Here is a 22,683-nt window from a genome sequence, read left to right on the forward strand (position 1 = left end):
TAAGACCGGAGCCGAAGAAAACCGACGCTTCAGCTCCCGAAAGGCCTCCACAGCCGCAGAAGACCAATTAGTCACATCAGAACCCTTCTTGGTCAAATCCGTCAAAGGCTTAACAACGCCAGAAAAATTAGCTATGAAGCGACGGTAAAAATTAGCAAAACCCAAGAACTTCTGAAGACTCTTAACAGATGTAGGCTGCGTCCAGTCATGAATAGCCTGAACCTTGACTGGGTCCATCTCAATAGTAAAAGGAGAAAAAATGAAACCCAAAAAAGAAATCTTCTGGACTCCAAAAAGACATTTTGAGCCCTTCACAAATAAAGCATTGTCACGTAGGACCTGAAAGACCATCCTGACCTGCTTAACATGAGACTCCCAATCATCCGAAAAAACCAGAATATCATCCAGATACACAATCATAAACTTATCCAGATATTCACGGAAGATGTCATGCATAAAGGACTGAAAGACTGAAGGAGCATTAGAAAGTCCAAAAGGCATCACCAAGTACTCAAAATGGCCTTCAGGCATATTAAATGCAGTTTTCCATTCATCACCCTGTTTTATACGCACAAGGTTATACGCACCACGAAGATCTATCTTGGTGAACCAACTAGACCCCCTAATGCGAGCAAACAAATCAGTTAACAATGGCAAAGGATACTGAAATTTGACCGTGATTTTATTCAAAAGGCGATAATCAATACAGGGTCTCAGGGAACCATCCTTTTTAGCCACAAAAAAGAATCCTGCACCAAGAGGGGATGAGGACGGGCGAATATGTCCCTTCTCTAAAGACTCCTTTATATAACTCCGCATGGCAGCATGCTCCGGCACAGATAAATTGAAAAGCCGTCCCTTAGGAAACTTACTACCAGGAATCAAATTTATAGCACAATCACAGTCCCTATGAGGAGGTAGAGAATTGAGTTTGGGCTCCTCAAATACATCCTGGTAGTCTGACAAAAACGTAGGGACTTCAGAAGGAGTGGACGAAGCAATTGACACCACAGGAGCGTCACCATGAATTCCCTGACAACCCCAACTTGACACCGACATAGCTTTCCAATCCAGGACTGGATTATGAGTCTGCAACCATGGTAGACCCAACACAACGACATCATGCAAATTATGCAGTACAAGAAAGCGAATCACCTCCTGATGAACGGGAGTCATGCACATGGTCACTTGTGTCCAGTACTGAGGTCTATTCGTAGCCAATGGTGTAGAATCAATTCCCCTTAGTGGAATAGGGAATTTTAAAGGCTCCAAATCAAAACCACAGCGCCTGGCAAATGACCAATCCATCAGACTCAGGGCAGCACCTGAATCTACAAAAGCATTAACCGGGTAAGATGACAGGGAACAAATCAGGGTAACAGACAAAATGAACTTAGGCTGTAAAGTACCAATGGTGACAGATTTATCAACCTTTTTTTTGCGCTTAGAGCATGCTGAGATAACATGAGCTGAGTCACCACAGTAAAAGCACAACCCATTTTGCCGTCTATAATTTTGCCATTCACTTCTGGTCAGAATTCTGTCACATTGCATAGATTCAGGTGTCTGTTCAGAAGACACCGCCAAATGGTGCACAGGTTTGCGCTCCCGCAAACGCCGATCAATCTGAATGGCCAGAGTCATTGACTCATTCAGACCTGCAGGCGTAGGGAACCCCACCATGACATTCTTAATGGCTTCAGAAAGACCTTCTCTGAAATTTGCAGCCAGGGCACACTCATTCCACTGAGTAAGCACCGACCATATCCGAAATTTCTGGCAGTACACCTCTGCTTCATCTTGCCCCTGCGAGAGGGCCAATAATGTTTTTCAGCCTGGTTCTCAAGATTAGGTTCCTCATAGAGCAATCCAAGGGCTAGAAAAAACGCATCTACACTAAGCAATGCAGGATCCCTGGCGCCAATGCGAAGGCCCAATCTTGGGGGTCACCACGCAAAAAGGAAATGATAATCTTAACTTGCTGAACGGCATCACCAGAGGAACGAGGTTTCAAAGAAAGAAACAACTTACAATTGTTCCTAAAATTCAGGAACCTAGATCTATCTCCAGAAAACAACTCCGGAATAGGTATTCTAGGCTCTGACATAGGACTGTGAACAACAAAATCCTGAATACTGTGAACCCTAGCAGCAAGATGATCCAGACTGGAAGCCAAGCTCTGGACATCCATGTCAGCAGCTGAACTCAGAGCCACACCAAGATTAAGTGGAGGAGAGAAGCAGCCACAGCAGCTAGACACACGGCAAAAAAAAAATTCTCAAGGCTTCTTTTCTCCTGCTTCTGCCATGCAATTAACACTTTACGGGCCGGCTGTACTGTTTTGATCCCAAGTGGCGGAGGATCACAAATAGATCAGCAAGTGATAAAACTAAGGACGAGCTCTAGGGAGATGGTAACTGGACTGATCGCAAATCTGAACCTATCCAAAACAACTAGAGGTAGCCGGTGAACGTGCCTAAAAAATTCTTAGACGTCTCGAGCCAGCCTGAGGAACTAGCTACCCCTAAAGAGAAAGAAAGACCTCGCTTGCCTCCAGAGAAATAATCCCCAAAGATATAGAAGCCCCCAACAAATATTAACGGTGAAGTAAGAAGAAGGCACATACATAGGGATGAAATCAGATTCAGCAAAAGAGGCCCACTAGTACTAGAAAGCAGAAAATAGAGCAGGGGTCTATGCGATCAATAAAAAACCCTTACAAAATATCCATCCTGAGATTTCAAGAACCCACACACCAACTAATGGAGTGTGGGGAGAAACTCAGCCCACTAGAGCAACCAGCAAGCGAGGGAATTACATTTTAGCAAGCTGGAACAGAAAACATGATAAACACTGCTGATCAAAAAATGAGCAAACAAAACTTAGCTTATCCTGGATGGACTGGGAGCAAGGTAGTCAGAAGGAATCTGAGTAGCACTGATTACATCGCCAGCCGGCCACAAGTGGAAGTAAAACAGAGCTATATAGGAACCTCCCAGAGGATAACGAACCAGCTGATAGCCAGAGACCAGCAGGATAACAAACAAAGCCACCAGGGGGAGCCCAAAGCAAAAGTCACACCATACCACCAGTGACCACAAGAGGGAGCCCGAAAACAGAGTTCACAACAGGGCCCCATCTCAGGCTGGAGGGGGAAGTAGGTAGAGGGTGTGGGTGGAGGAAGTAGATAAGGGTAGAAGACCTGGAGGAAGAGTGACAGTTGGAAGGCTGTAAGATCTTTGCTGCGTCACCATCGGCCCCAGTGGACCTGAACTGCAGCGTCGGTCATCCCTTGCCGAACACCAAAGGTGGTGTCACAAATCAATCCCCTATAAACTTTTCCCCCTTGCATCATTTTTATTGCATGCCCAGGGCCACTGAGTCGGGTCACGGCCCCGTGACTTCCCCAAAGACCCAGTTCAGAGTACCCCACAGCCCTGGTGGGCATCGCATCTTGATCTAACAAAGGCCCCGGTGGCCGAAGAAACCCTAGTTGGGCCCTTAAAACCCCTGACAGCCCTAAAACCTGGCCAGGCATTTAGGGATTTAGCCTAGGACCGGACAGCAGACACCAGGGATAGATTAGCGGTTCAACTACAGCCTGAACCCATACCCTGGGAAGTACACAGTGAAAAGGTGGGTTTTCAATATGAACACAAGGGGACGGAACTGATGGGGTTCCCTGGGGAGGCCCAAGCAGGAGCAGCCCGGGTAGAGGCCCTCAGTTGGGAGGACTATTGCCGGCAGAAGCTACCCAAATTAGAAGCAGAGGATTAAGAATGCAAAGCCATGTGGAGAGCTATGGTGGACAGAAACATGAAAGCCAAGGCCCAGGCCCGCAAGGCTAGACCTGCCGACCAGGGTCCGCAGATGCAATGCACAGTGGTCTCCTTTGACTTAAAAAGGGGCTGGAGGTTTATCAAGGAGCCCGGTGTAGCCTCAGAACTGTCGAGACTCACTTTCTAGAGGGGCACCCCGATCGTGACCTGTACCCGGGGGATCTTGTAACCTTCACCCAGCATGTGGGCGAAAGGGGGTGGTACATCCTCAATGTGAGAGAGTACGTGGGGACGTGTTGCCCCCATGCCAGTGGTTGCAGTGCCAGAAAGGCGACCAGCAGCTTCAACCCTGGACACTGCATCAGTCCCTGCAGCTTCAACTAAAGTTGCAGTGCGGACACAGACAACTCAGACCCCGGCTGCAGGACCTGCTCAGTTTGTGTCACCCGATGTGATACTTGAGGAAGAACTTCAAGCCTGAAGAACTGCTCGTAAGATTTAAAGACAATTCGGTGATGGACAGTGAATGGCCAGAACATTTCTTGTAAATAGTTTGCACTTAATGTGCTCCTTGTTGGTTTTACACTGTACAAATGACCAGAGAATAAAAACCGTCTGGCGTGGCCGAAAAGTGGTCCAAGACGTTGACCAGTTATGTCCTGTAGTCACGCCCAGAGCCAACATTGGGGGTTTTAGACATGTTCTCCCATATGATACTGAGAACGGTGAGAAGGACACCCGGTTCGGGATCTCACTGAAAACTGTTGAACTTAATTGAGCTATGTTTTGATACTATGCAACGTTCGAGTAAAAAGTACCTACCATAAAGGGAAGAAGGAACTACCTGCTTAACTGTCTGACCTGTTGAAATGCATTTCAGAAAATATTTGTATGTTTTAACATCTGTTTTACTCTGTTCCAGCATGCACCTCAGCCAGAGGTGTGCTATCCCACTCTCGGGTAAGGAGGGGGCACTACCCGTTACCCACACACTAGTATCCACTCCAGGTCAGGGGATCTGGGCGGACCCTATTAGGGAGGGCCCCATCTCAGGCTGGAGGGGGAACTAGGTAGAGGGTGTGGGTGGAGGAAGTAGATAAAGGTAGGAGACGTGAGGTAGTGAAGTGTTGTCATGAAAACGGGAGGAGAGAGAGGAGTATGGAGGAGCTGTAGAGGAACTCCAGAGAGAAGGGATCCTAGGGGCCAGGAAAGTGAAGAATCCACCCATGGCGCCCGAATCCACGCCGACCGTAGTCAGGTGGAGGGAGCAAGTCGTAGTGGGAACCGGCTCCAGACTAGTGGAGAGACTGTAAGACTCAGCTAGCGAACCGGAGGCTGTAGTATCTGTATTTGTGATAGCCAAATCGACACATAATCACTAAAAAGGCAGCCACATAGGGTCAAGGGGACCAGGAGGTTGTCGCCCGACAGGACCTAAGGCTGCTGGCTTGGGACACTGTGTGTGAGGCGCAGGGTAGGAGGGTGTGAGCCAGCACAAAGAGACAACCTGGGAAGGTACCCACACACTAGCATCTAACACAACACCACTCCCTATTTAGGGAGGGCCCCATCCAGGCTGGAGGGGGAACTAGGTAGAGGGTGTGGGTGGAGAAAGCAGATAAGGGTAGGAGACCTGGAGGTAGAGTGACAGTTGGAGAGCTGTAAGATCTTTGCTGCGTCACCATCGGCCCCAGTGGACCTGAACCGCAGCGTCGGCCATCCCTTGCCGAACACCACTGGTGGCGTCACAAATCAATCCCCTATAAACTTTTCCCCTTTGCATCATTTTTATTGCACGCCCAGAGCCATGGAGTCGGGTTTCGGCCCCGTGACTTCCCCAAAGAACTGTCCAACCCAGTTCTGAGTACCCCACGGCCCTGGTGGGTTTCGTATCTATCATCACCCAGTATAGTTTTTTGATCCATCTCAACTTGCATGAGGTTTCAGAAAGGTTCCGTCTCCACAAGTGTAATCAGCAACATTTCCAGGGCAAGTAGTCTGGAAATGTGGCCGTTTAGTATTGTAGCCTGTGGGTGGTTGCGTATATACCCTTACATTCCAAGGACTGGGGTAGGGACAACTGAGCGCAGTGCTGGGAAAAGGACGTGGTTGCTGACGGTGGTTGCAAGTGTACAACGACAGGTGCAGGGTGGGAGTCATCTTCATCTACATCATGGACAGAGGATTGGTGTGCATGTAGAACAGGGGAAAAGGCAGTGGTGTCATGCGCAGATACTGCTTCTGGACCTTGGCGTTCACTCCAAGTAGTTAGGTGCCTTGCTTGCATGTGACTGTGCATGCTGGTGGTGGGTCAGGCTCGTAGTTGTGCTGCCCCTGCCGATGCTGGTATGGCAGATGTTGAAAATGGCCTTTTTGGGTTACCTGGACTGTCTTTAAAAAATGCTACACTCAAAAAACACCTAACCTTTAGCTTGGGGCAACTTCACCTAGGTTGGTACTCTGGGGAACAATTACCCACTTTGTGTCTCTGGACACACCACTGCCTCTTCCTGCCTGTTGTGGTGCTGTGGATCACTCCCCCTGTGCGCTGCTGTCTTCACTCTGCATGTCACCTTTCCAGGGTGGTATATAATATAGATGGTTAGCACTCGACTGAAGAATATTGACATATGGTGCTAGTGAAAAGGAATCGTTGGTCCCATAGAAACAAGTTCAATGTAGAATCACTGCACTCACCTTTCCAGGTTGGGTCAGTGACTTCATCGTCCACCACCTCATCTTCCATATCCACACCCTGGTCCTCCCCCTGACTTGCTGACATAACAGCATCACTAACTGATAATTGTGTCTCATCATCATCCAGCTCTTGCGACAGTAATTGCATTTTCCTACCATCGCCTTCTTGTGAGCGTGGCTGCTCAAATATTTGGGTATCGCTACATGCGATCTCCTTATGTCCCGCTTGAAACCGGCAGGGCGAGAGGCTAGAATCTATAAATGGAAATGTGAACAGCTCTTCAGAGTTTCCATGTGTGGATCACTTGCCTTCGGGCACTCGGCATGGTGGGATGAAGGAGGATCAGGGTGAGGATAATATGGTCCAGAATCACAGCTACTGAGACTGGACCATGCGGGAGACAGGGTTGTCCTGGCAACATAACTGGGATCATTATTTGCTATCCATTCAACAACCTTTTCACACTGGTCTGACTTCAAGAGTGGTGTCCCACACCCCCTTGCAAAGTGGGACAGGAAGGCAGATCAACATGATGTGTATGTTCCTGCGGCAGGCACATTTTCACCATATAGCAATGCTATTTGTAACCAAACATTTTTTGTGTGTGTTTTGAGGTATGACCCTAGCATGATAAATGCCGTATAAAATTTCACTGCTGAAAAAAAATTGCAGTATTACTATTGCAGGAAAATTTGCACACCTCAGATGGACAGGCTACACTGCAGGAGCAATTTAGCACTGCTATTGAGATCCAACCAAGTCTGGATGTATGTTTTTGACGCACAACTTCTGCAGTAAAAATGGTGTATAATATTTCCCTGTTCAGAACAATTTGCAGAATTAAGGGCAAAAAGAATATTATTAGCCCTGAGAAGGGGTTTTGGTATGAGTTGCAGGCTGCAGCATAAAAACCGTTCACTTCACTATATCCTCTCCTACACTCTCCCCAAGTGCCACTTATAGCAGTATTACTAATGATTTTCATTAGCCCCAAGATGGACTGTTGTTGTGCTTAAAAGAAATGTTAATGTGGTTGAATCTCTGGCTAGTGCATGTTAGGGTTGGCGGAACGCACCGAGTATATATATATATGTATTAATAGGTGCGTTCGCAACCTGGATCCACCGTGCAGGAGAGGAACCTGCTGCTGGCAAATGGCGGCGCTATATGGTGGTAAAAGCGAACTCTGTTAACTCCACAGATTCACTAGAAACAAGATGCTGTTCCCTGTTAACCTCACAGAGGTACACAGCTACCAAACAGAGCAAAACTGTGGTCATGCAGTCAGAGAAACAGGCAAACAACTCCTCACCTGAAGTGGCGGTATTCCAGCGCCTTACTTCAGCCAAGGCCCTGAATACACACATACAAACTCCTCACCGGAGGTGCCGGTATTCTAGGGGCTTATTTCAGCCAAACCCTAACCACATCCAGACATGACCACACTGGCGCTGAGCTCATAGACTTTGGTTTGATACTAGCGCATGTCCGTGAGGCCATGCAAACCTTTTACAGCTGTAGCAGACAAGGACCTGCCAAGTGGTCCAATAGGAGCTGCTACAGGGCCTGAGTGTGTGACCCCCGACCTCCAATTAGAGGTCCTCCCATGGGCATGCTCAGTGTGTGCAAAGCAGGACGTAGTCCCAGAAAAGCCTGCACACCGCTGACCAGTGCGGGCTACAAAAGCAGAACCTGGAAAGGCAGCAGTAACTCTTTGCACAGTATCAGGCTGACGAGACGCTGGGACCGACGTCTCCGCTGAGCAGGCTCCACTGAGGCTGAAGCAGAATGGGAGACCGCAGCAGACATGGCTCGAGGTTCCCCCTGTGCAGCGGTGGGAACTCAACTCCTAACATTACCCCTCCCTCCTAGGGCCCCCCTCCTTGGGCCTCGCTACGCTCAAATGCTAAAATGAGCAGCGGAGCCCGAATGTGCTCCTCTGGGCCGTGACCCTTCCAGTCCACCAGATAATATTTCTTGCCACGTACCACCTTGCACGCTCACCTCAAGCTCATCCGTGGATGAACCCGATGTCCCGGCAGATGACTCGGAAAACCGGGACAAATAGACGGGCTTTAAAAGGGAAACGTGAAAGATGTTGGTGATACCAAAGCGCGGAGGAATAGCCAAATGGTAGACCACTGGGTTGACCTCTTCCAGAACCTTGAAAGGGCCTATGTAGCGAGGCACAAACTTAGTGGACTCAACTCGCAGCCTGATGTTACAGGCGGAGAGCCACAATAAGTCACCAGGAGCAAAGCTCGGAGCAGGGCGATGATGTGCATCAGCAGAAACCCTCATTCTCTCCTTGGAGGCTTGGATGGCATCCTGTGTGCGGTCCCAAATGTCAGGTGCCTCCACACCCAGCTTGCCACCCTAGAATCAGTGGATGACACGGGCATGGGCACAGGAACACGCGGATGCTGGCTGTAATTAAGGAGAAAAGGAGTCTGCCCGGTAGAGTTGGCTACGGCGTTGTTCAAAGCAAATTCCGCCCAAGGCAGCAAAGATGTCCAGTCATCCTGCCTGGTGGAGACAAAATGTCGTAAGTATGTGACCAGAGTCTGGTTGGCCCTCTCTACCAACCCATTCGTCTCGGGATGGTATGCAGAAGAGAGATTCAGCTCAATGCTGAGTAAACAACAGAGTTCTCTCCAGAACTGAAACGCAAACTGAGGACCCTGGTCACTGACAATTTTGCCAGGCATGCCATGTAAACGGAAAAAATGTTTGACGAACAACGCCGCTAAAGCCCGTGCAGAAGGTAACCGTGGAAGCGGAACCAAGTACACCAACTTAGAAAAATGGTCGGTGACTACCCAGATAACTGTACAGCTTCAAGACTTGAGTAAGCCTACCACGAAGTCCATCCCGACCATCTCCCAGGGCCTGTCTGCCACCGGCAGGGGGTAAAGTTGCCCAGCAGGCCGTTGCCGAGGAGACCGATTATTGGCGCAGGAGACACACGCCTGAATATAGTCCCCGATGTCACGGGCCATATGCAGCCACCAGTACGTCCTCGCTAAGAGCTCAGATGTCCTCTTGGTCCCAAAATATCCACCCACCCTGGACGAGTGAGCCCAAGAGTGAACCTCCGGTCGCAAATTAGATGGAACGAAGATCTTGCCTGGGGGCACAGACTCCAGTGAACCCGGAGCCACATTTCTCAGGCTCTTTGAAGGGACAATAAGTCAAGGCTCCTCTTCCTCCTCCTCTGATGACACTACAAAGCGAGAGAGAGCGTCGGCACGAACGTTCTTCTCCCCGGAAAGAAAATGGAGGGTGAAATGGAACCGGGAGAAGAACAGGGACCATCTAGCCTGGCGAGAATTTAGCCGCTGGGCTGTCTGTAAATACACCAAGTTCTTGTGGTCTGTGAACACCTGGAAGGGAAAGCGAGCTCCCTCCAGGAGGTGTCTCCACTCTGAGAAAGCCAACTTCATAGCTAGCAACTCCCTGTCCCCAATGGAATAATTCCTCTCCGCTGGTGAAAAGGTCTTGGAGAAGAAGAAGCAAGGATGCTTCCGACCTTGAGCATCCTTTTGGAAGAGGACTGCTCCAGCACCAACGGATGAGGCATCCACCTCCATAAAAATGTCTTATCTACATCGGGGCGATGTAGGATGGGAGCGCTAGTGAAGTGTGACTTAATCAAGAGAAAGGCTTTGGAGACCTCCTCTGACCACAACTTGGGATTTGCTCCCTTCTTGGTGAGGGCAACCAAGGAAGCTACCAAAGTTGAGAAGAGGGGAATGAACTGGCGATAGTAATTAATGAACCACATAAAGCGCTGCACCGCTTTGAGAGAATGGGGCTCCTGCCTGTCCATCACGGCCTGTAGCTTGGCAGGATCCATAGCCAATCCCTGGGCAGAGATGATATAGCCAAGGAAAGGCAAGGACTGCTGCTCAAACACACACTTCTCCAACTTGGCATAGAGGGAGTTAGCCCATAGGAGGTCAAAGACCTTGCAAACCTCTCTCCGGTGGGAGTCAATATCTGGAGATTAGATGAGAATATCATCAAGATAAACTACGACCGAGGTGGAAAGCATATCCCGGAAGATGTCGTTTACAAAGTCTTGGAAAACGGCTGGGGCATTACAGAGTCCAAAGGGCATCAGATATTCATAGTGCCCATCCCTGGTGTTAAAAGCCTCTTCCATTAGTACCCCTCATGGATGCAAATCAAGTTGTAAGCACCCCGCAGATCTAATTTAGTAAATACCCTTGCTCCCCATAGCCTATCAAAAAGCTCAGATATCAGCGGTAGTGGGTACTTATTCTTAATGGTGATGGCGTTAAGACCCCTGTAGTCTATGCATGGATGCAGTTCTCCACTCTTCTTCTGTACGAAGAAGAACTTAGCCCATGCAGGTGACGCTGACTTCATAATGAATCCTCTTGCCAGATTCTCTCGGATATACTGTTACATTGCCTCCGTCTCCGGGAGAGACAACGGATAGACTCAACCCCCGGGGAGGCTCAGCACCAGGCAAGAGGTGAGTAGGACAGTCATAGGGGCGGTGAGGCGGAAGGGTCTTCGCAGCCCTTTTGGAGAACACGTCCGCATAGGGCCAATATTACTAGGGGAGAGAGGATAGATCTGCGGGTACCTCAGTTGTAGCAACCTGAATGCTTTCCGTCTGACATCTACTCCCACAAGATTCACCCCATCCTAAAATTGTGCCTGTGGACCACTCGATATGAGGAGAGTGATACCGTAGCCAAGGCATCCCTAACAGGACCTCATCAATTACCTCAGGAATGACGAGCAGAGATATAATCTCCTGATGAGATGGCGACAAGGACAGAGTGAAAGGGATGGTCTGGTGTGTTATCTGTGAGGGCAGTGTCAACCCATTCACCACTCGTTCAGTTACTGGTTGAGCTAGCATTACCAGGGGTATTGCGCGACATTGGGTGAAGGCAGAAGACATAAAATTGCCCTCCACCCCAGAATCCACGCAGAGCTCTACCGAGTGAGTGAATGAGTCTATTGTAATTGTCCCCTTAAAGGACAATTTGGAGGCAAACATCACCGTGTCTATTGTATCTCCACCTACTAGCACTAGACGCTGACGTTTCCTCAACGGCTGTGAACATCTGTTGGCAAGATGTCCTGACTGCTGGCAAACATGGCAGACCTTGAGTGCACAAGCGGTCCGGGACTTAGATCCCGCTCGTGACACTTCCATGGCCTCATGTGACTCAGGGACCAGGACCAGAGATTCCAAACGTTTGGCGAAGGCGGGAGCCAGCCAAAACCTCTGCCTACACTGGGCCCGCTCTAACCTCCGCTCATGAAAACGGAGGTCAATACGGGTAGACACAGCTATTAACTCCTCCAGTGTGGCGGGAATCTCCCTTGAGGCCAGACCATCCTTCACGTGGTCAACCAGCCCCCTCCAAAATATAGGGATAAGGGCTTTATCCGACCACTCCAGCTCAGATGCTAGGGTGCGGAAGTGGACGGCAAAATGGCTGACCAAGGACGAGCCCTGAGTCAATGCCAACAGTTGGAGCGCTGTATCATGGGTGCCTCGAGGCCCTAAAAAGAGCTGTTTCAGAGTGCTCAGGAACAGCGGAGCACTCTGCACCACATGATCGCCACACTCCCACAGCGGCGTAGCCCACTCCAACGCCTTGTCCGACAGGAGAGACACAATAAGTCCCACCTTTGCCCACTCTGTGGGGAAACGTGTGGCCAGGAGCTCGAGGTGTATGCACTGGCTCACGAAACCCTTACAATATTTACTATCACCAGAAAAAATTGTCTGGCAGCGGGAGGTGAGATAGAGTCGGAACAGGGGTGGCCGTGGAGAAGGTTGCTGCAGCCACGCTAGCAGCCTGAACAGCAACTGCGGTAACACCCACAGCTGAGGTTGTGCGCTCAAGAGCCGCCAACCTACCCTCCAGCTGCTGAATGTACCACAAGGATTGCTGTTTGTCCGCCATTTACTAGCCGGACCCTGGCGCTAGTATTATGATAGGGTTGGCAGAACGCACCGAGTATATATATACAGTGGGGCAAAAAAGTATTTAGTCAGTCAACAATAGTGCAAGTTCCACCACTTAAAAAGATGAGAGGCGTCTGTAATTTACATCATAGGTAGACCTCAACTATGGGAGACAAACTGAGAAAAAAAAATCCAGAAAATCACATTGTCTGTTTTTTTATCATTTTATTTGCATATTATGGTGGAAAATAAGTATTTGGTCAGAAACAAAATTTCATCTCAATACTTTGTAATATATCCTTTGTTGGCAATGACAGAGGTCAAACGTTTTCTGTAAGTCTTCACAAGGTTGCCACACACTGTTGTTGGTATGTTGGCCCATTCCTCCATGCAGATCTCCTCTAGAGCAGTGATGTTTTTGGCTTTTCGCTTGGCAACACGGACTTTCAACTCCCTCCAAAGGTTTTCTATAGGGTTGAGATCTGGAGACTGTCTAGGCCACTCCAGGACCTTGAAATGCTTCTTACGAAGCCACTCCTTCGTTGCCCTGGCGGTGTGCTTTGGATCATTGTCATGTTGAAAGACCCAGCCACGTTTCATCTTCAATGCCCTTGCTGATGGAAGGAGGTTTGCACTCAAAATCTCACGATACATGGCCCCATTCATTCTTTCATGTACCCGGATCAGTCATCCTGGCCCCTTTGCAGAGAAACAGCCCCAAAGCATGATGTTTCCACCACCATGCTTTACAGTAGGTATGGTGTTGGATGGATGCAACTCAGTATTCTTTTTCCTCCAAACATGACAAGTTGTGTTTCTACCAAACAGTTCCAGTTTGGTTTCATCAGACCATAGGACATTCTCCCAAAACTCCTCTGGATCATCCAAATGCTCTCTAGCAAACTTCAGACGGGCCTGGACATGTACTGGCTTAAGCAGTGGGACACGTCTGGCACTGCAGGATCTGAGTCCATGGTGGCGTAGTGTGTTACTTATGGTAGGCCTTGTTACATTGGTCCCAGCTCTCTGCAGTTCATTCACTAGGTCCCCCCGCGTGGTTCTGGGATTTTTGCTCACCGTTCTTGTGATCATTCTGACCCCACGGGGTGGGATTTTGCTTGGAGCCCCAGATCGAGGGAGATTATCAGTGGTCTTGAATGTCTTCCATTTTCTAATTATTGCTCCCACTGTTGATTTCTTCACTCCAAGCTGGTTGGCTATTGCAGATTAAGTCTTCCCAGCCTGGTGCAGGGCTACAATTTTGTTTCTGGTGTCCTTTGACAGCTCTTTGGTCTTCACCATAGTGGAGTTTGGAGTCAGACTGTTTGAGGGTGTGCACAGGTGTCTTTTTATACTGATAACAAGTTTAAACAGGTGCCATTACTACAATGAGTGGAGGAAAGAGGAGACTCTTAAAGAAGAAGTTACAGGTCTGTGAGAGCCAGAAATCTTGATTGTTTGTTTCTGACCAAATACTTATTTTCCACCATAATATGCAAATAAAATTATCAAAAAAACAGACAATGTGATTTTCTGGATTTTTTTTTCTCAGTTTGTCTCCCATAGTTGAGGTCTACCTATGATGTAAATTACAGACGCCTCTCATCTTTTTAAGTGGTGGAACTTGCACTATTGCTGACTGACTAAATACTTTTTTGCCCCACTGTATATGTATTAATAGGTGCGTTCGCAACCCGGGTCCACCATGCAAGAGAGGAACCTGCTGCTGACAAATGGCGGCGCTACATGGCGGTATAAGCGAACTCTGTTAACTCCACAGATTCGCTAGAAACAAGATGCTGTGCCCTGTTAACCTCACAGAGGTACACAGCTACCAAACAGAGCAAAACTGTGGTCATGCAGTCAGAGAAACAGGCAAACAACTCCTCACCGGAGGTGCCGGTATTCTAGCAGATTATTTCAGCCAAGGCCCTGAATACACACATACAAACTCCTCACCGGAGGTGCCGGTATTCTAGGGGCTTATTTCAGCCAAACCCTAACCACATCCAGACATGACCACACTGGCGCTGAGCTCATAGACTTTGGTTTGATACTAGTGCATGTCCGTGAGGCCATGCAAACCTTTTACAGCTGTAGCAGACAAGGACCTTCCAAGTGGTCCAATAGGAGCTGCTACAGGGCCTGAGCGTGTGACCCCCGACCTCCAATGAGAAGTCCTCCCGTGGGAATGCTCAGTGTGTGCAAAGCAGGACTTAGTCCCAGAAAAGCCTGCACACCTCTGACCAGTGCTGGCTACAAAAGCAGAACCTAGAAAGGCAGGAGTAACCCTTTGCACAGTATCAGGCTGAGCGAGACGCTATGACCGACGTCTCTGCTGAGCAGGCTCCACTGCGGCTGAAGCAGACATGGCTCGAGATTCCCCCTGTGCAGCAGCGGTAACTCGTCTCCTAAGGCTGGGATCACACATACGCGAGATATGGCTGAGTCTCGCAGGTGAAAACCCAGCTCTGGCACCAGCACTCCGGAGAAGCGTGCAGCTCCATGTATTGCTGTGCGGCCGCACGCTCCGCTCCGGAGTGCCGGTGCCAGAGCTGGGTTTTCACCTGTGAGACTCGGCCATATCTCACGTATGTGTGATCCCGGCCTAATAGTACGCAGCTACAATTCTAACCCTCTTTCATCAGCACCTCACCCTGCTCTACTTGTTTCCGGGGTACAGTGTGATGAGCATAGAGTAATTGGTCTGATATAGACCTGATGACGCTATGCGTCCAGCCAATCACAGTAGTGCCACAAGAAAGATGGCTATGACAATACAGTGACAGGCAGGCAATCTTCACATGTTCACTGGCTGCCTAAGAAGCACCCAACATGTCGGCAGGGACTCAAGCTCCTGCTTAAACATTTTAAAAAATACTAGTCGAGTAACGAGCATTCCGAGCACACTGATGCACGAGCGATTAACGAGTAGTGACGAGCATGCTCGCTCATCACTATTGCTAATATCTCCAATGGAGAGGCGAATATTTTTGAAACATTTTGTGAAAAGACCGCTTTAAGATATAAGCCTTGTTATTAAGCTTAGCATGATTTTTCTTTGTCTCATTTTCTCACTCTGTTCCATTTAGAACTATAGGAAGTGTAATCTTAGACCTTATTCTGCTGGTTTTAACCTTTTTTTAGAGTCGATGATGAATTCAGGAGACAGGGGGAGAGGACGAAGTGGCAGATAGGAGGAGAAAAAACCCGATTTCTACTATAAGATATAATTTAATTTTTCTATTAATTGCATGATACTATTCATATGTGCAAAATTTTTTGCAAGTACAGCTACCTTTTAAGTCTGTAAGCTTTAAGTGTAGTGTTAGGTAGTAGTATTACATTTTCAGCCTACTGCTTACCTGTATTAGGATTTCATTTGATTACAAATGGAAAATATAAAGTATAAGATATAACCTACTAAATTACCTCAAACACCATATGAATCTGGGGAGTGAATTTGATTCTCTCACTATTTGCCAGGCAGAGCATCTTATTATCATCCAAAACAGTATTCATGTTTTCAATCCATAATGCATCAACAGGACCGTCACAGATGATCCATTTGTGGTCTTTTGAAGTGTCATTTACAGCTGCACGGACACTGAGTGCCATTAAACCATCCTTCCATTCCAAGGTTAAATTGTTCACTTCTCCATACAATTCTCCCATTGTGATTGATTTTGGATTCAGTACATATGTTTTAACAGGCTGGTAGAAATGATGTGTCTCACCAGCCTGATGCAAGGCTGTCAGTGCATCTGCCAGGACCTGATAGACAGTTGTTTTTCCTCCTCCGGTGGGTCCAACTAACATGACTCCATGTCTGACAATCATGGTCTCAAAGAACTGAATGACTTTGTGCACCATGCTGGACACAGGTTGCAGCCCACGAGCTAGTATGACTTTTATAATGGTGGATTGTAGAGTACCATAGTCGTGTTCAGGGATGTCAACTCCAGGGAAAAGGTCAGATATAATCCCACTGAAAAAAAGTGAAAATAGATGATGATTATAGGACTATTGAATAGTTTTCAAAAACATCTACTAATGCAAAATGAGTTGTATTATTAAGGATAATAGATTAAAAAGAGGTCTCTGTTTTCCGGTGTTTCTGTGAGCTGTCTTCATTTATTGATATCAGTATGGATAGTTTGGTGCTGAAGGATTAGTAAAATGATATAGATGCATAAGAGATATTTATTAACTCCCAAACGTACAGTATACAGAATACAGACATCAACTTCCGATGTTTCGATCTGTACCCTACGATTCTACTGATGTCAGTCCCTGCTACACTGCTTCTTTCAGATTACCTTGACAAAGACCATTTTAGTCAAAACGTCTGAAGTTGATGTCTGTATATACGTTTGGGAGTTAATAAATATCACTTATGAATCTACATCATTTTACTATTTCTTCTGTGCTGAAGTATCCTCAATGAATTTTGGGACTTTTTGTCTTTCTTATGCGCATGAACATATGCAATAGAGTGAACCTGTCTAATTTTCTGAGTAAGGAGTGTCAGACTGTTTTTTAAAGGGCTCCTATGACAGATCTTTGTCAGGAAGAAGATGATCTTGTCCACAGTAACCAAGGTTGGAATTCACATTCTACAGTGAACAGAAATTATGACAATTGCACTCCTATTTTTTACAATAGGCAATCAGGTCATTTTTTTTTTCTGAAATGGTTTTAACACATTACATTCAATTGTACAGTTGTACTTTAGGTGGCTTCTTCTGTTATCACATCTATTTTCTTTGTGTTTTGTTAAGATGTCTAATTTAGAACAATTTTGTTTGTTAAGAATTAGAAATCACTTTTAGAACAATTTAATAACGTTTGTAATAGAAAATATGATCTATTGCCAAAAATGACATTGGCAGCCAATACTCTGCTAATTCCAGGCTCATGGCTGCAATTAGTAGCCAGCCAGTGGGACTCTTTCCATATTGCCTACTGTAAAAATCACCTGGAACAGAAAGAAAAAGGGAGATTTACAAAGTCTGATATTTTACAATGTGCTGTAGTATACAGTAATTTACACCACACCATAAAAGTGTTGTAAAGTCCTTGTTAAGCTCCACATAAAGTGTCAAGGACACATCCAGTTTAATAATGCCAAACAATGCCATGTTTGAAATATATCAGTTTGGCCTTAAGCTTGTGAAAAACATGATGTACAGTACATATAGCTTCAAGAGAGACTCAAGAGAATACTATACATAGCTGCTCTGGAATACATACAGCCACTGGCGGACACAGACAGACTAGGTCCCTGCGCAGGAACAATACATGGGCCCTTTGCAGCCCAGTAATTTATTTTATTCTTTAATAATACCTTATTTTTCTAAAAAAAAATTATCAACACTGCTGCTTTCTGTCTATCACTATGAAAATTAATTGTTTACTTGTAGTCGATACAAATGTAGCTCGGTGAATGTGAAGAACATACAGGTACACGGCTGGTTACAGTACAGCTAGCAGAGCTGAGTCTTATAATACACGGATGTGCTCAAAATTTTACATACCCTGGCAGAATTTTTGCTTTCTTGGCCTTTCATCAGAGAATATGAATGATAACACCAAAACTTTTTTTTTCCACTCATGGATAGTGGTTGAGTGAAACCATTTATTGTCAAACTACTGTGTTCACATACCCTGGTGATTTTGGCCTGATAACATGCACGGAAGTGGATACAAATGAGTTTGAATGGCTACAAAAGGTAACATCCTCATCTGTGACCTGTTTGCTTGTAATCAGTGTGTGTGCATAAAAGCTGAGTGAGTTTCTGGGATCCAGACAGACTCTTGCATCTTTCATCCAGCCACTGACGTTTTTGGATTGTGAGTCATGGGGAAAGCAAAATAATTATCAATGGATCCACGGGAAAAGGTAGTCGAACTGTATAAACCAGGAAAGGTATAGCAAAAAGATATCCAAGGAATTGATAATGCCAGTCAACAGTGTTCAAACTGTGACTAACAAATGGAAAATCAGGGGCTCTGTAAAAACAAAACCACAGTCAGGTAGACCAACAAAAATGTCATCTACAACTGCCTAGAAAATTGTTTGGAATGCAAAGAAAAACCCCCAAATAACATCAGCTGAAATACAGGACTCTCTGAAAACTAGTGGTGTGGCTGTTTCAAGATGCACAATAAGGAGGCACTTGAAGAAAAATTGGCTGCATGGTCGAGTTGCCAGAAGAAAGCCATTACTGAGCAGATGCCACAAAGTATCTCACCTTCAATACGTAAAACAGCACAGAGACAAGCTTCAAAACTTCTGGAACAAGGTAATTTGGAGTAATGAGACCAAAATTTTACTTTTTGGCCACAACCATAAACGTTATATTTGGAGAGAGGTTAACAAAGTCTACGATGAAAGGAACACCATTCCTACTGTAAAGCATGGAGGTGGATCAGTGATGTTTTGGGGATGTGTGAACTACAAAAGCACAGGAAATTTGGTCAAAGTTAAAGGAAAGATGAATGCAGCACGTTATCAGCAATTACTGGAGGCAAATTTGCCGGGAAGCTGCACGTGGGACATACTTGGACGTTCCAACAAGACAATGATCCAAAACACAAGGCCAAGTGGACCTGTCATTGGCTACAACAGAACAAAGTTAAGGTTCTGGAGTGGCAAGCTCAGTCACCTGACCTCTGTATCATTGAGCCACTCTGGGGAGATCTCAAGCGCGCAGTTCATGCTAGACAGCCCAGGAATTTACAGGAACTGGAGTCTTTTTGCCAATAAGAGTGGGTAGCTTTACCATCTGAGAAAATAAATAACCTCATCCACAACTACCACAAAAGACTTCAAGCTGTCATTGGTGCTAGAGGGGGCAAAACATGGTATTAAGAAATGGAGTATATGAACTTTTGATCAGGGTCATTTGGATGTTTTGGGTTGTCATTATGATTTAAAAAGAGAAAACACAGTAGTTTGACAATAAATGGTTTCACCCAACCACTATCCATGAGTGGAGAAAAAGTTTTGGTGTTATCATTCATATTCTGTGAAAAAGGCCAAGAAAGCAAAAATTCTGCCAGGGTATGTAAACTTTTGAGCACAACTGTACCAAGCACTAGCATGTCCATCATTTATCTGTGACTGATGCCTAAAATGAAGGCATTTTGTCACAAAAAAAGCAACCATGTTACATGCATGTGAGATCTATTATTCAAATGTTCTTGGCCTTAAATTAAGAATGTTAAATACAACTTCACAACCATTTTTTTCATTGCATAAATATTTATTTACGTATTGTACTTAGTGATGAGAGAATACTTGTTACTCAAGATTTCTTGAGCATGCTCGGGGATCCTCCAAGTATTTTTTAGTTACTAGGGAATCCCCACATGCACTTATGCTGGCTAACAGATGTAAATCATTCAGCTGCGGCAAGAAAAACTAAATCTCCGAGTACTAAAAACTACTCGGAGGACCCCCGAGCATGCTCGAGAAATCTTGAGTAAGGGCTGTCCCACACGTCCAGATAATTCCGGTACCGGAATAAATCGGTACCGGAGTTATCCGTGTCCGTGTGCCTGGGAACTCACGTAGGCCATACATGCGGCACACGTGTGCCACCCGTATGGCGAGTGGGTACCACACGGAGCGTGTGGTACCCTGCATCGTGCTGAAGCGCGATTCATATGTTCCCTGCAGCAGTGTTTGCTGCAGAGAAAATATGAATAATAGTGTTTAAAATAAAGATCTATGTGTCCGCCGCCCTCCCACCCCCTGTGCGCCCCCCCCGCTGTTCTGAAAATACTTACCCGCCTCCCTCGCTGCTTCCTGCTCTGGCCGCGGCTTCTAGTGTATGCGGTCACGTGGGGCCGATCATTTACAGTTATGAATATGTGGCTCCATCTCCCATAGGGGCGGAGCCGACTATTCATGATTGTAAATGAGCGGCCCCACGTGACCGCATACAGTAGGAGGCGCGGGGCAGAGAGGAAGGAGTGACAGCCAACGTGGGAGCGGGTGAGTATTTTCAGGACAGCGGGGGGGCGCACAGGGGGTGGGGGGGCGGCGGACACACAGATCTTTATTTTAAACACTATCATTCATATTTTCTCTGCAGCAAACGCTGCTGCAGGGAACATATGAATTGCGGCTTCAGCACCATGTGGGGGGGACAGCGCTTACTGTAGCGCTGTCTCCTGCACGCACACGGACCCCAGACGGAGAACGTCCGTGTGAGGTCCGTGTTTTACACGGACCCATTGACTCTATTGGGTCCGTGTAATCCGTGCGCTCCCACGAACACTGACATGTCTCCGTGTTTGGCACACGGAGACACGGTCCGCAAAAAATCAATGACATCTGAACAGATGCATTGATTTTTATGGGTCTACGTGTGTCAGTGTCTCCGGTACGTGAGGAAACTGTCACCTCATGTACCGGAGCCACTGACGTGTGAAACCGGCCTAATGAGTATATTCGCTCATCACTAATCATAATCACTGTCCCCCCATTGGTGCTCACAATCTAAATTCCCTATCAGTATGTCTTTGCAGCATGGTAGGAAACCAGAGAACCCGGAGGACACCCACAAAGAACATACAAACTGCTTGCACATATTGTCTTCAGTGAGATTTGAACCCAGGACCCCAGTGCTGTAAAGCAACAGTGCTAACCAATGAGCCACCGTGCTGCATGTGCAGATAGATAGAGCAAATCCCCATGTAATTCTATGGGACTTTGCACATATCAGATTTTTTCCTTTGACCAAAACAGTCTAAGAAAAAAAATCACAGTATGCACGATTTGCCTACGATCGGATGGCACTTACCCATCCATGCCTATGGGACAGTGGAAAACATCGGACTCGGATAACTGACATTACAGAGAAAGAGGAGAAACCTTTTTTTCTATTTTTATTCTTTCCACATCTGAGAAAATCAATTCACACTCTGATCTACTTTGATCAAACTCTGACAAAAACTCTGGTCAGAGTGTGATTTGCACAATCGGAACGATTTTCTCAGATGTGGACAAAACGGTCGTGTGACCCTCTGAATGAAATATGCTACAGGAGTTTTTCCCATATTGCAGCACATATATTTGCATCAGCCATATGTGAGTTCCTAGAAAAGGAAGGTTATGCAGCCACGATACAGATTTACACACCTGAATAATTCAGCATCATCTGTTAAGAACTTTGGTAGATTTGAGTCCCTCAAAGCCCGAATCAGGACCACATCTTCATCTAAGTCAGGATTCTCTCTCTTCAATGAGCTTAAAAAGATAGAAAGTTGAACATATTTTAGTATATTTTAGAGTAAGGTAACAGTCTAATATAATGCACAGACATTTCTTACCCAGCCATAACTAAAACTGATTTGACAGCTCTCATCCCAAAGTCATAGTGATCTTGTTGGGATAACTGCTCACTGCAAAGTTTATACATTTGTGTCATCTTGCGGGCCAGAACTTTACTGGATTCAAAACCTTCAGAATACAGAATGACCTAAAAATTTAAAATAATTTTTTTTTTTTTTTTTACAATGGACAGATGATTTTATTATAATTATTATTATTGTTATCATTTAACTGTACTCGTACCTCAGCAATCAAAGCATAATTTGGCACCATCATAGAGAATGGTCTGAAAAGTGCCTTCAGGTTGTCTGGTAGCTCAGTCCTTCCTGCATAGCCTGGGTTCATTGTAATAAATGCTGCACATGTCATAACCAGTTTGATCTCTCGACCTTCAAACATAAATCTGGAGAGCTAAAGATAAAGTTACATAGTGTTGATAAACCATTTTTTATACACATACAGCATTTGTACATACCCTTAGTTAAGTCAAAAGTTGCACAAACTTTAGAGTGCAATCATCATTCCTTCGTTCAGATTCCTTCATATTTCAGCTTACAGTCTGCTCCTAGCTTCACATTTTTCTCATGTGGAAGTATCCCTCCCAGTAATACATTTCTAGATGGTGACTTTGAGGTTATTTGCAGACGATCAGTAAATGCTGCAGTTTGGACGCTGCATACTTGTGCCACGTCCAACACGCAGCGTTCAGCTGTTACAGCATAGTGGATGAGATTTCAAGAAATCCCATGCCCACTATGCGTCCACAGCCTGCAGGGCAGCATCTGACAATTTGGAAAAATCAGACCCCTTCCTTGTCAAGTCATTAAGGGGTTTCACAACTACAGAATAATTTTGGATACATTTCCAGTAAAAATTATTAAAACCCAGAAAATGTTATAGCGAC

The 22,683-nt window shown here is 46.2% G+C and overlaps 1 protein-coding gene across 1 annotated transcript in view; it reads right to left on the bottom strand.

The window, feature by feature from the left end:
- Window positions 1–22,683, bottom strand: part of DNAH6 (dynein axonemal heavy chain 6) — a 717,942-nt gene that overhangs the window by 480,015 nt on the left and 215,244 nt on the right. Inside the window, exons 31-34 of the mRNA XM_077275462.1 lie at window positions 22,023–22,190; window positions 21,779–21,927; window positions 21,588–21,695; window positions 15,869–16,424 (exon numbers count right to left, since the gene is read on the bottom strand). Coding sequence (XP_077131577.1) covers window positions 15,869–16,424; window positions 21,588–21,695; window positions 21,779–21,927; window positions 22,023–22,190 — 981 coding nt within the window. The remainder of the gene's footprint in view (window positions 1–15,868; window positions 16,425–21,587; window positions 21,696–21,778; window positions 21,928–22,022; window positions 22,191–22,683) is intronic.

This window comes from Ranitomeya variabilis, chromosome 1 (genome assembly GCF_051348905.1).
Source record: "Ranitomeya variabilis isolate aRanVar5 chromosome 1, aRanVar5.hap1, whole genome shotgun sequence".
Lineage (NCBI taxonomy): Eukaryota > Metazoa > Chordata > Amphibia > Anura > Dendrobatidae > Ranitomeya > Ranitomeya variabilis.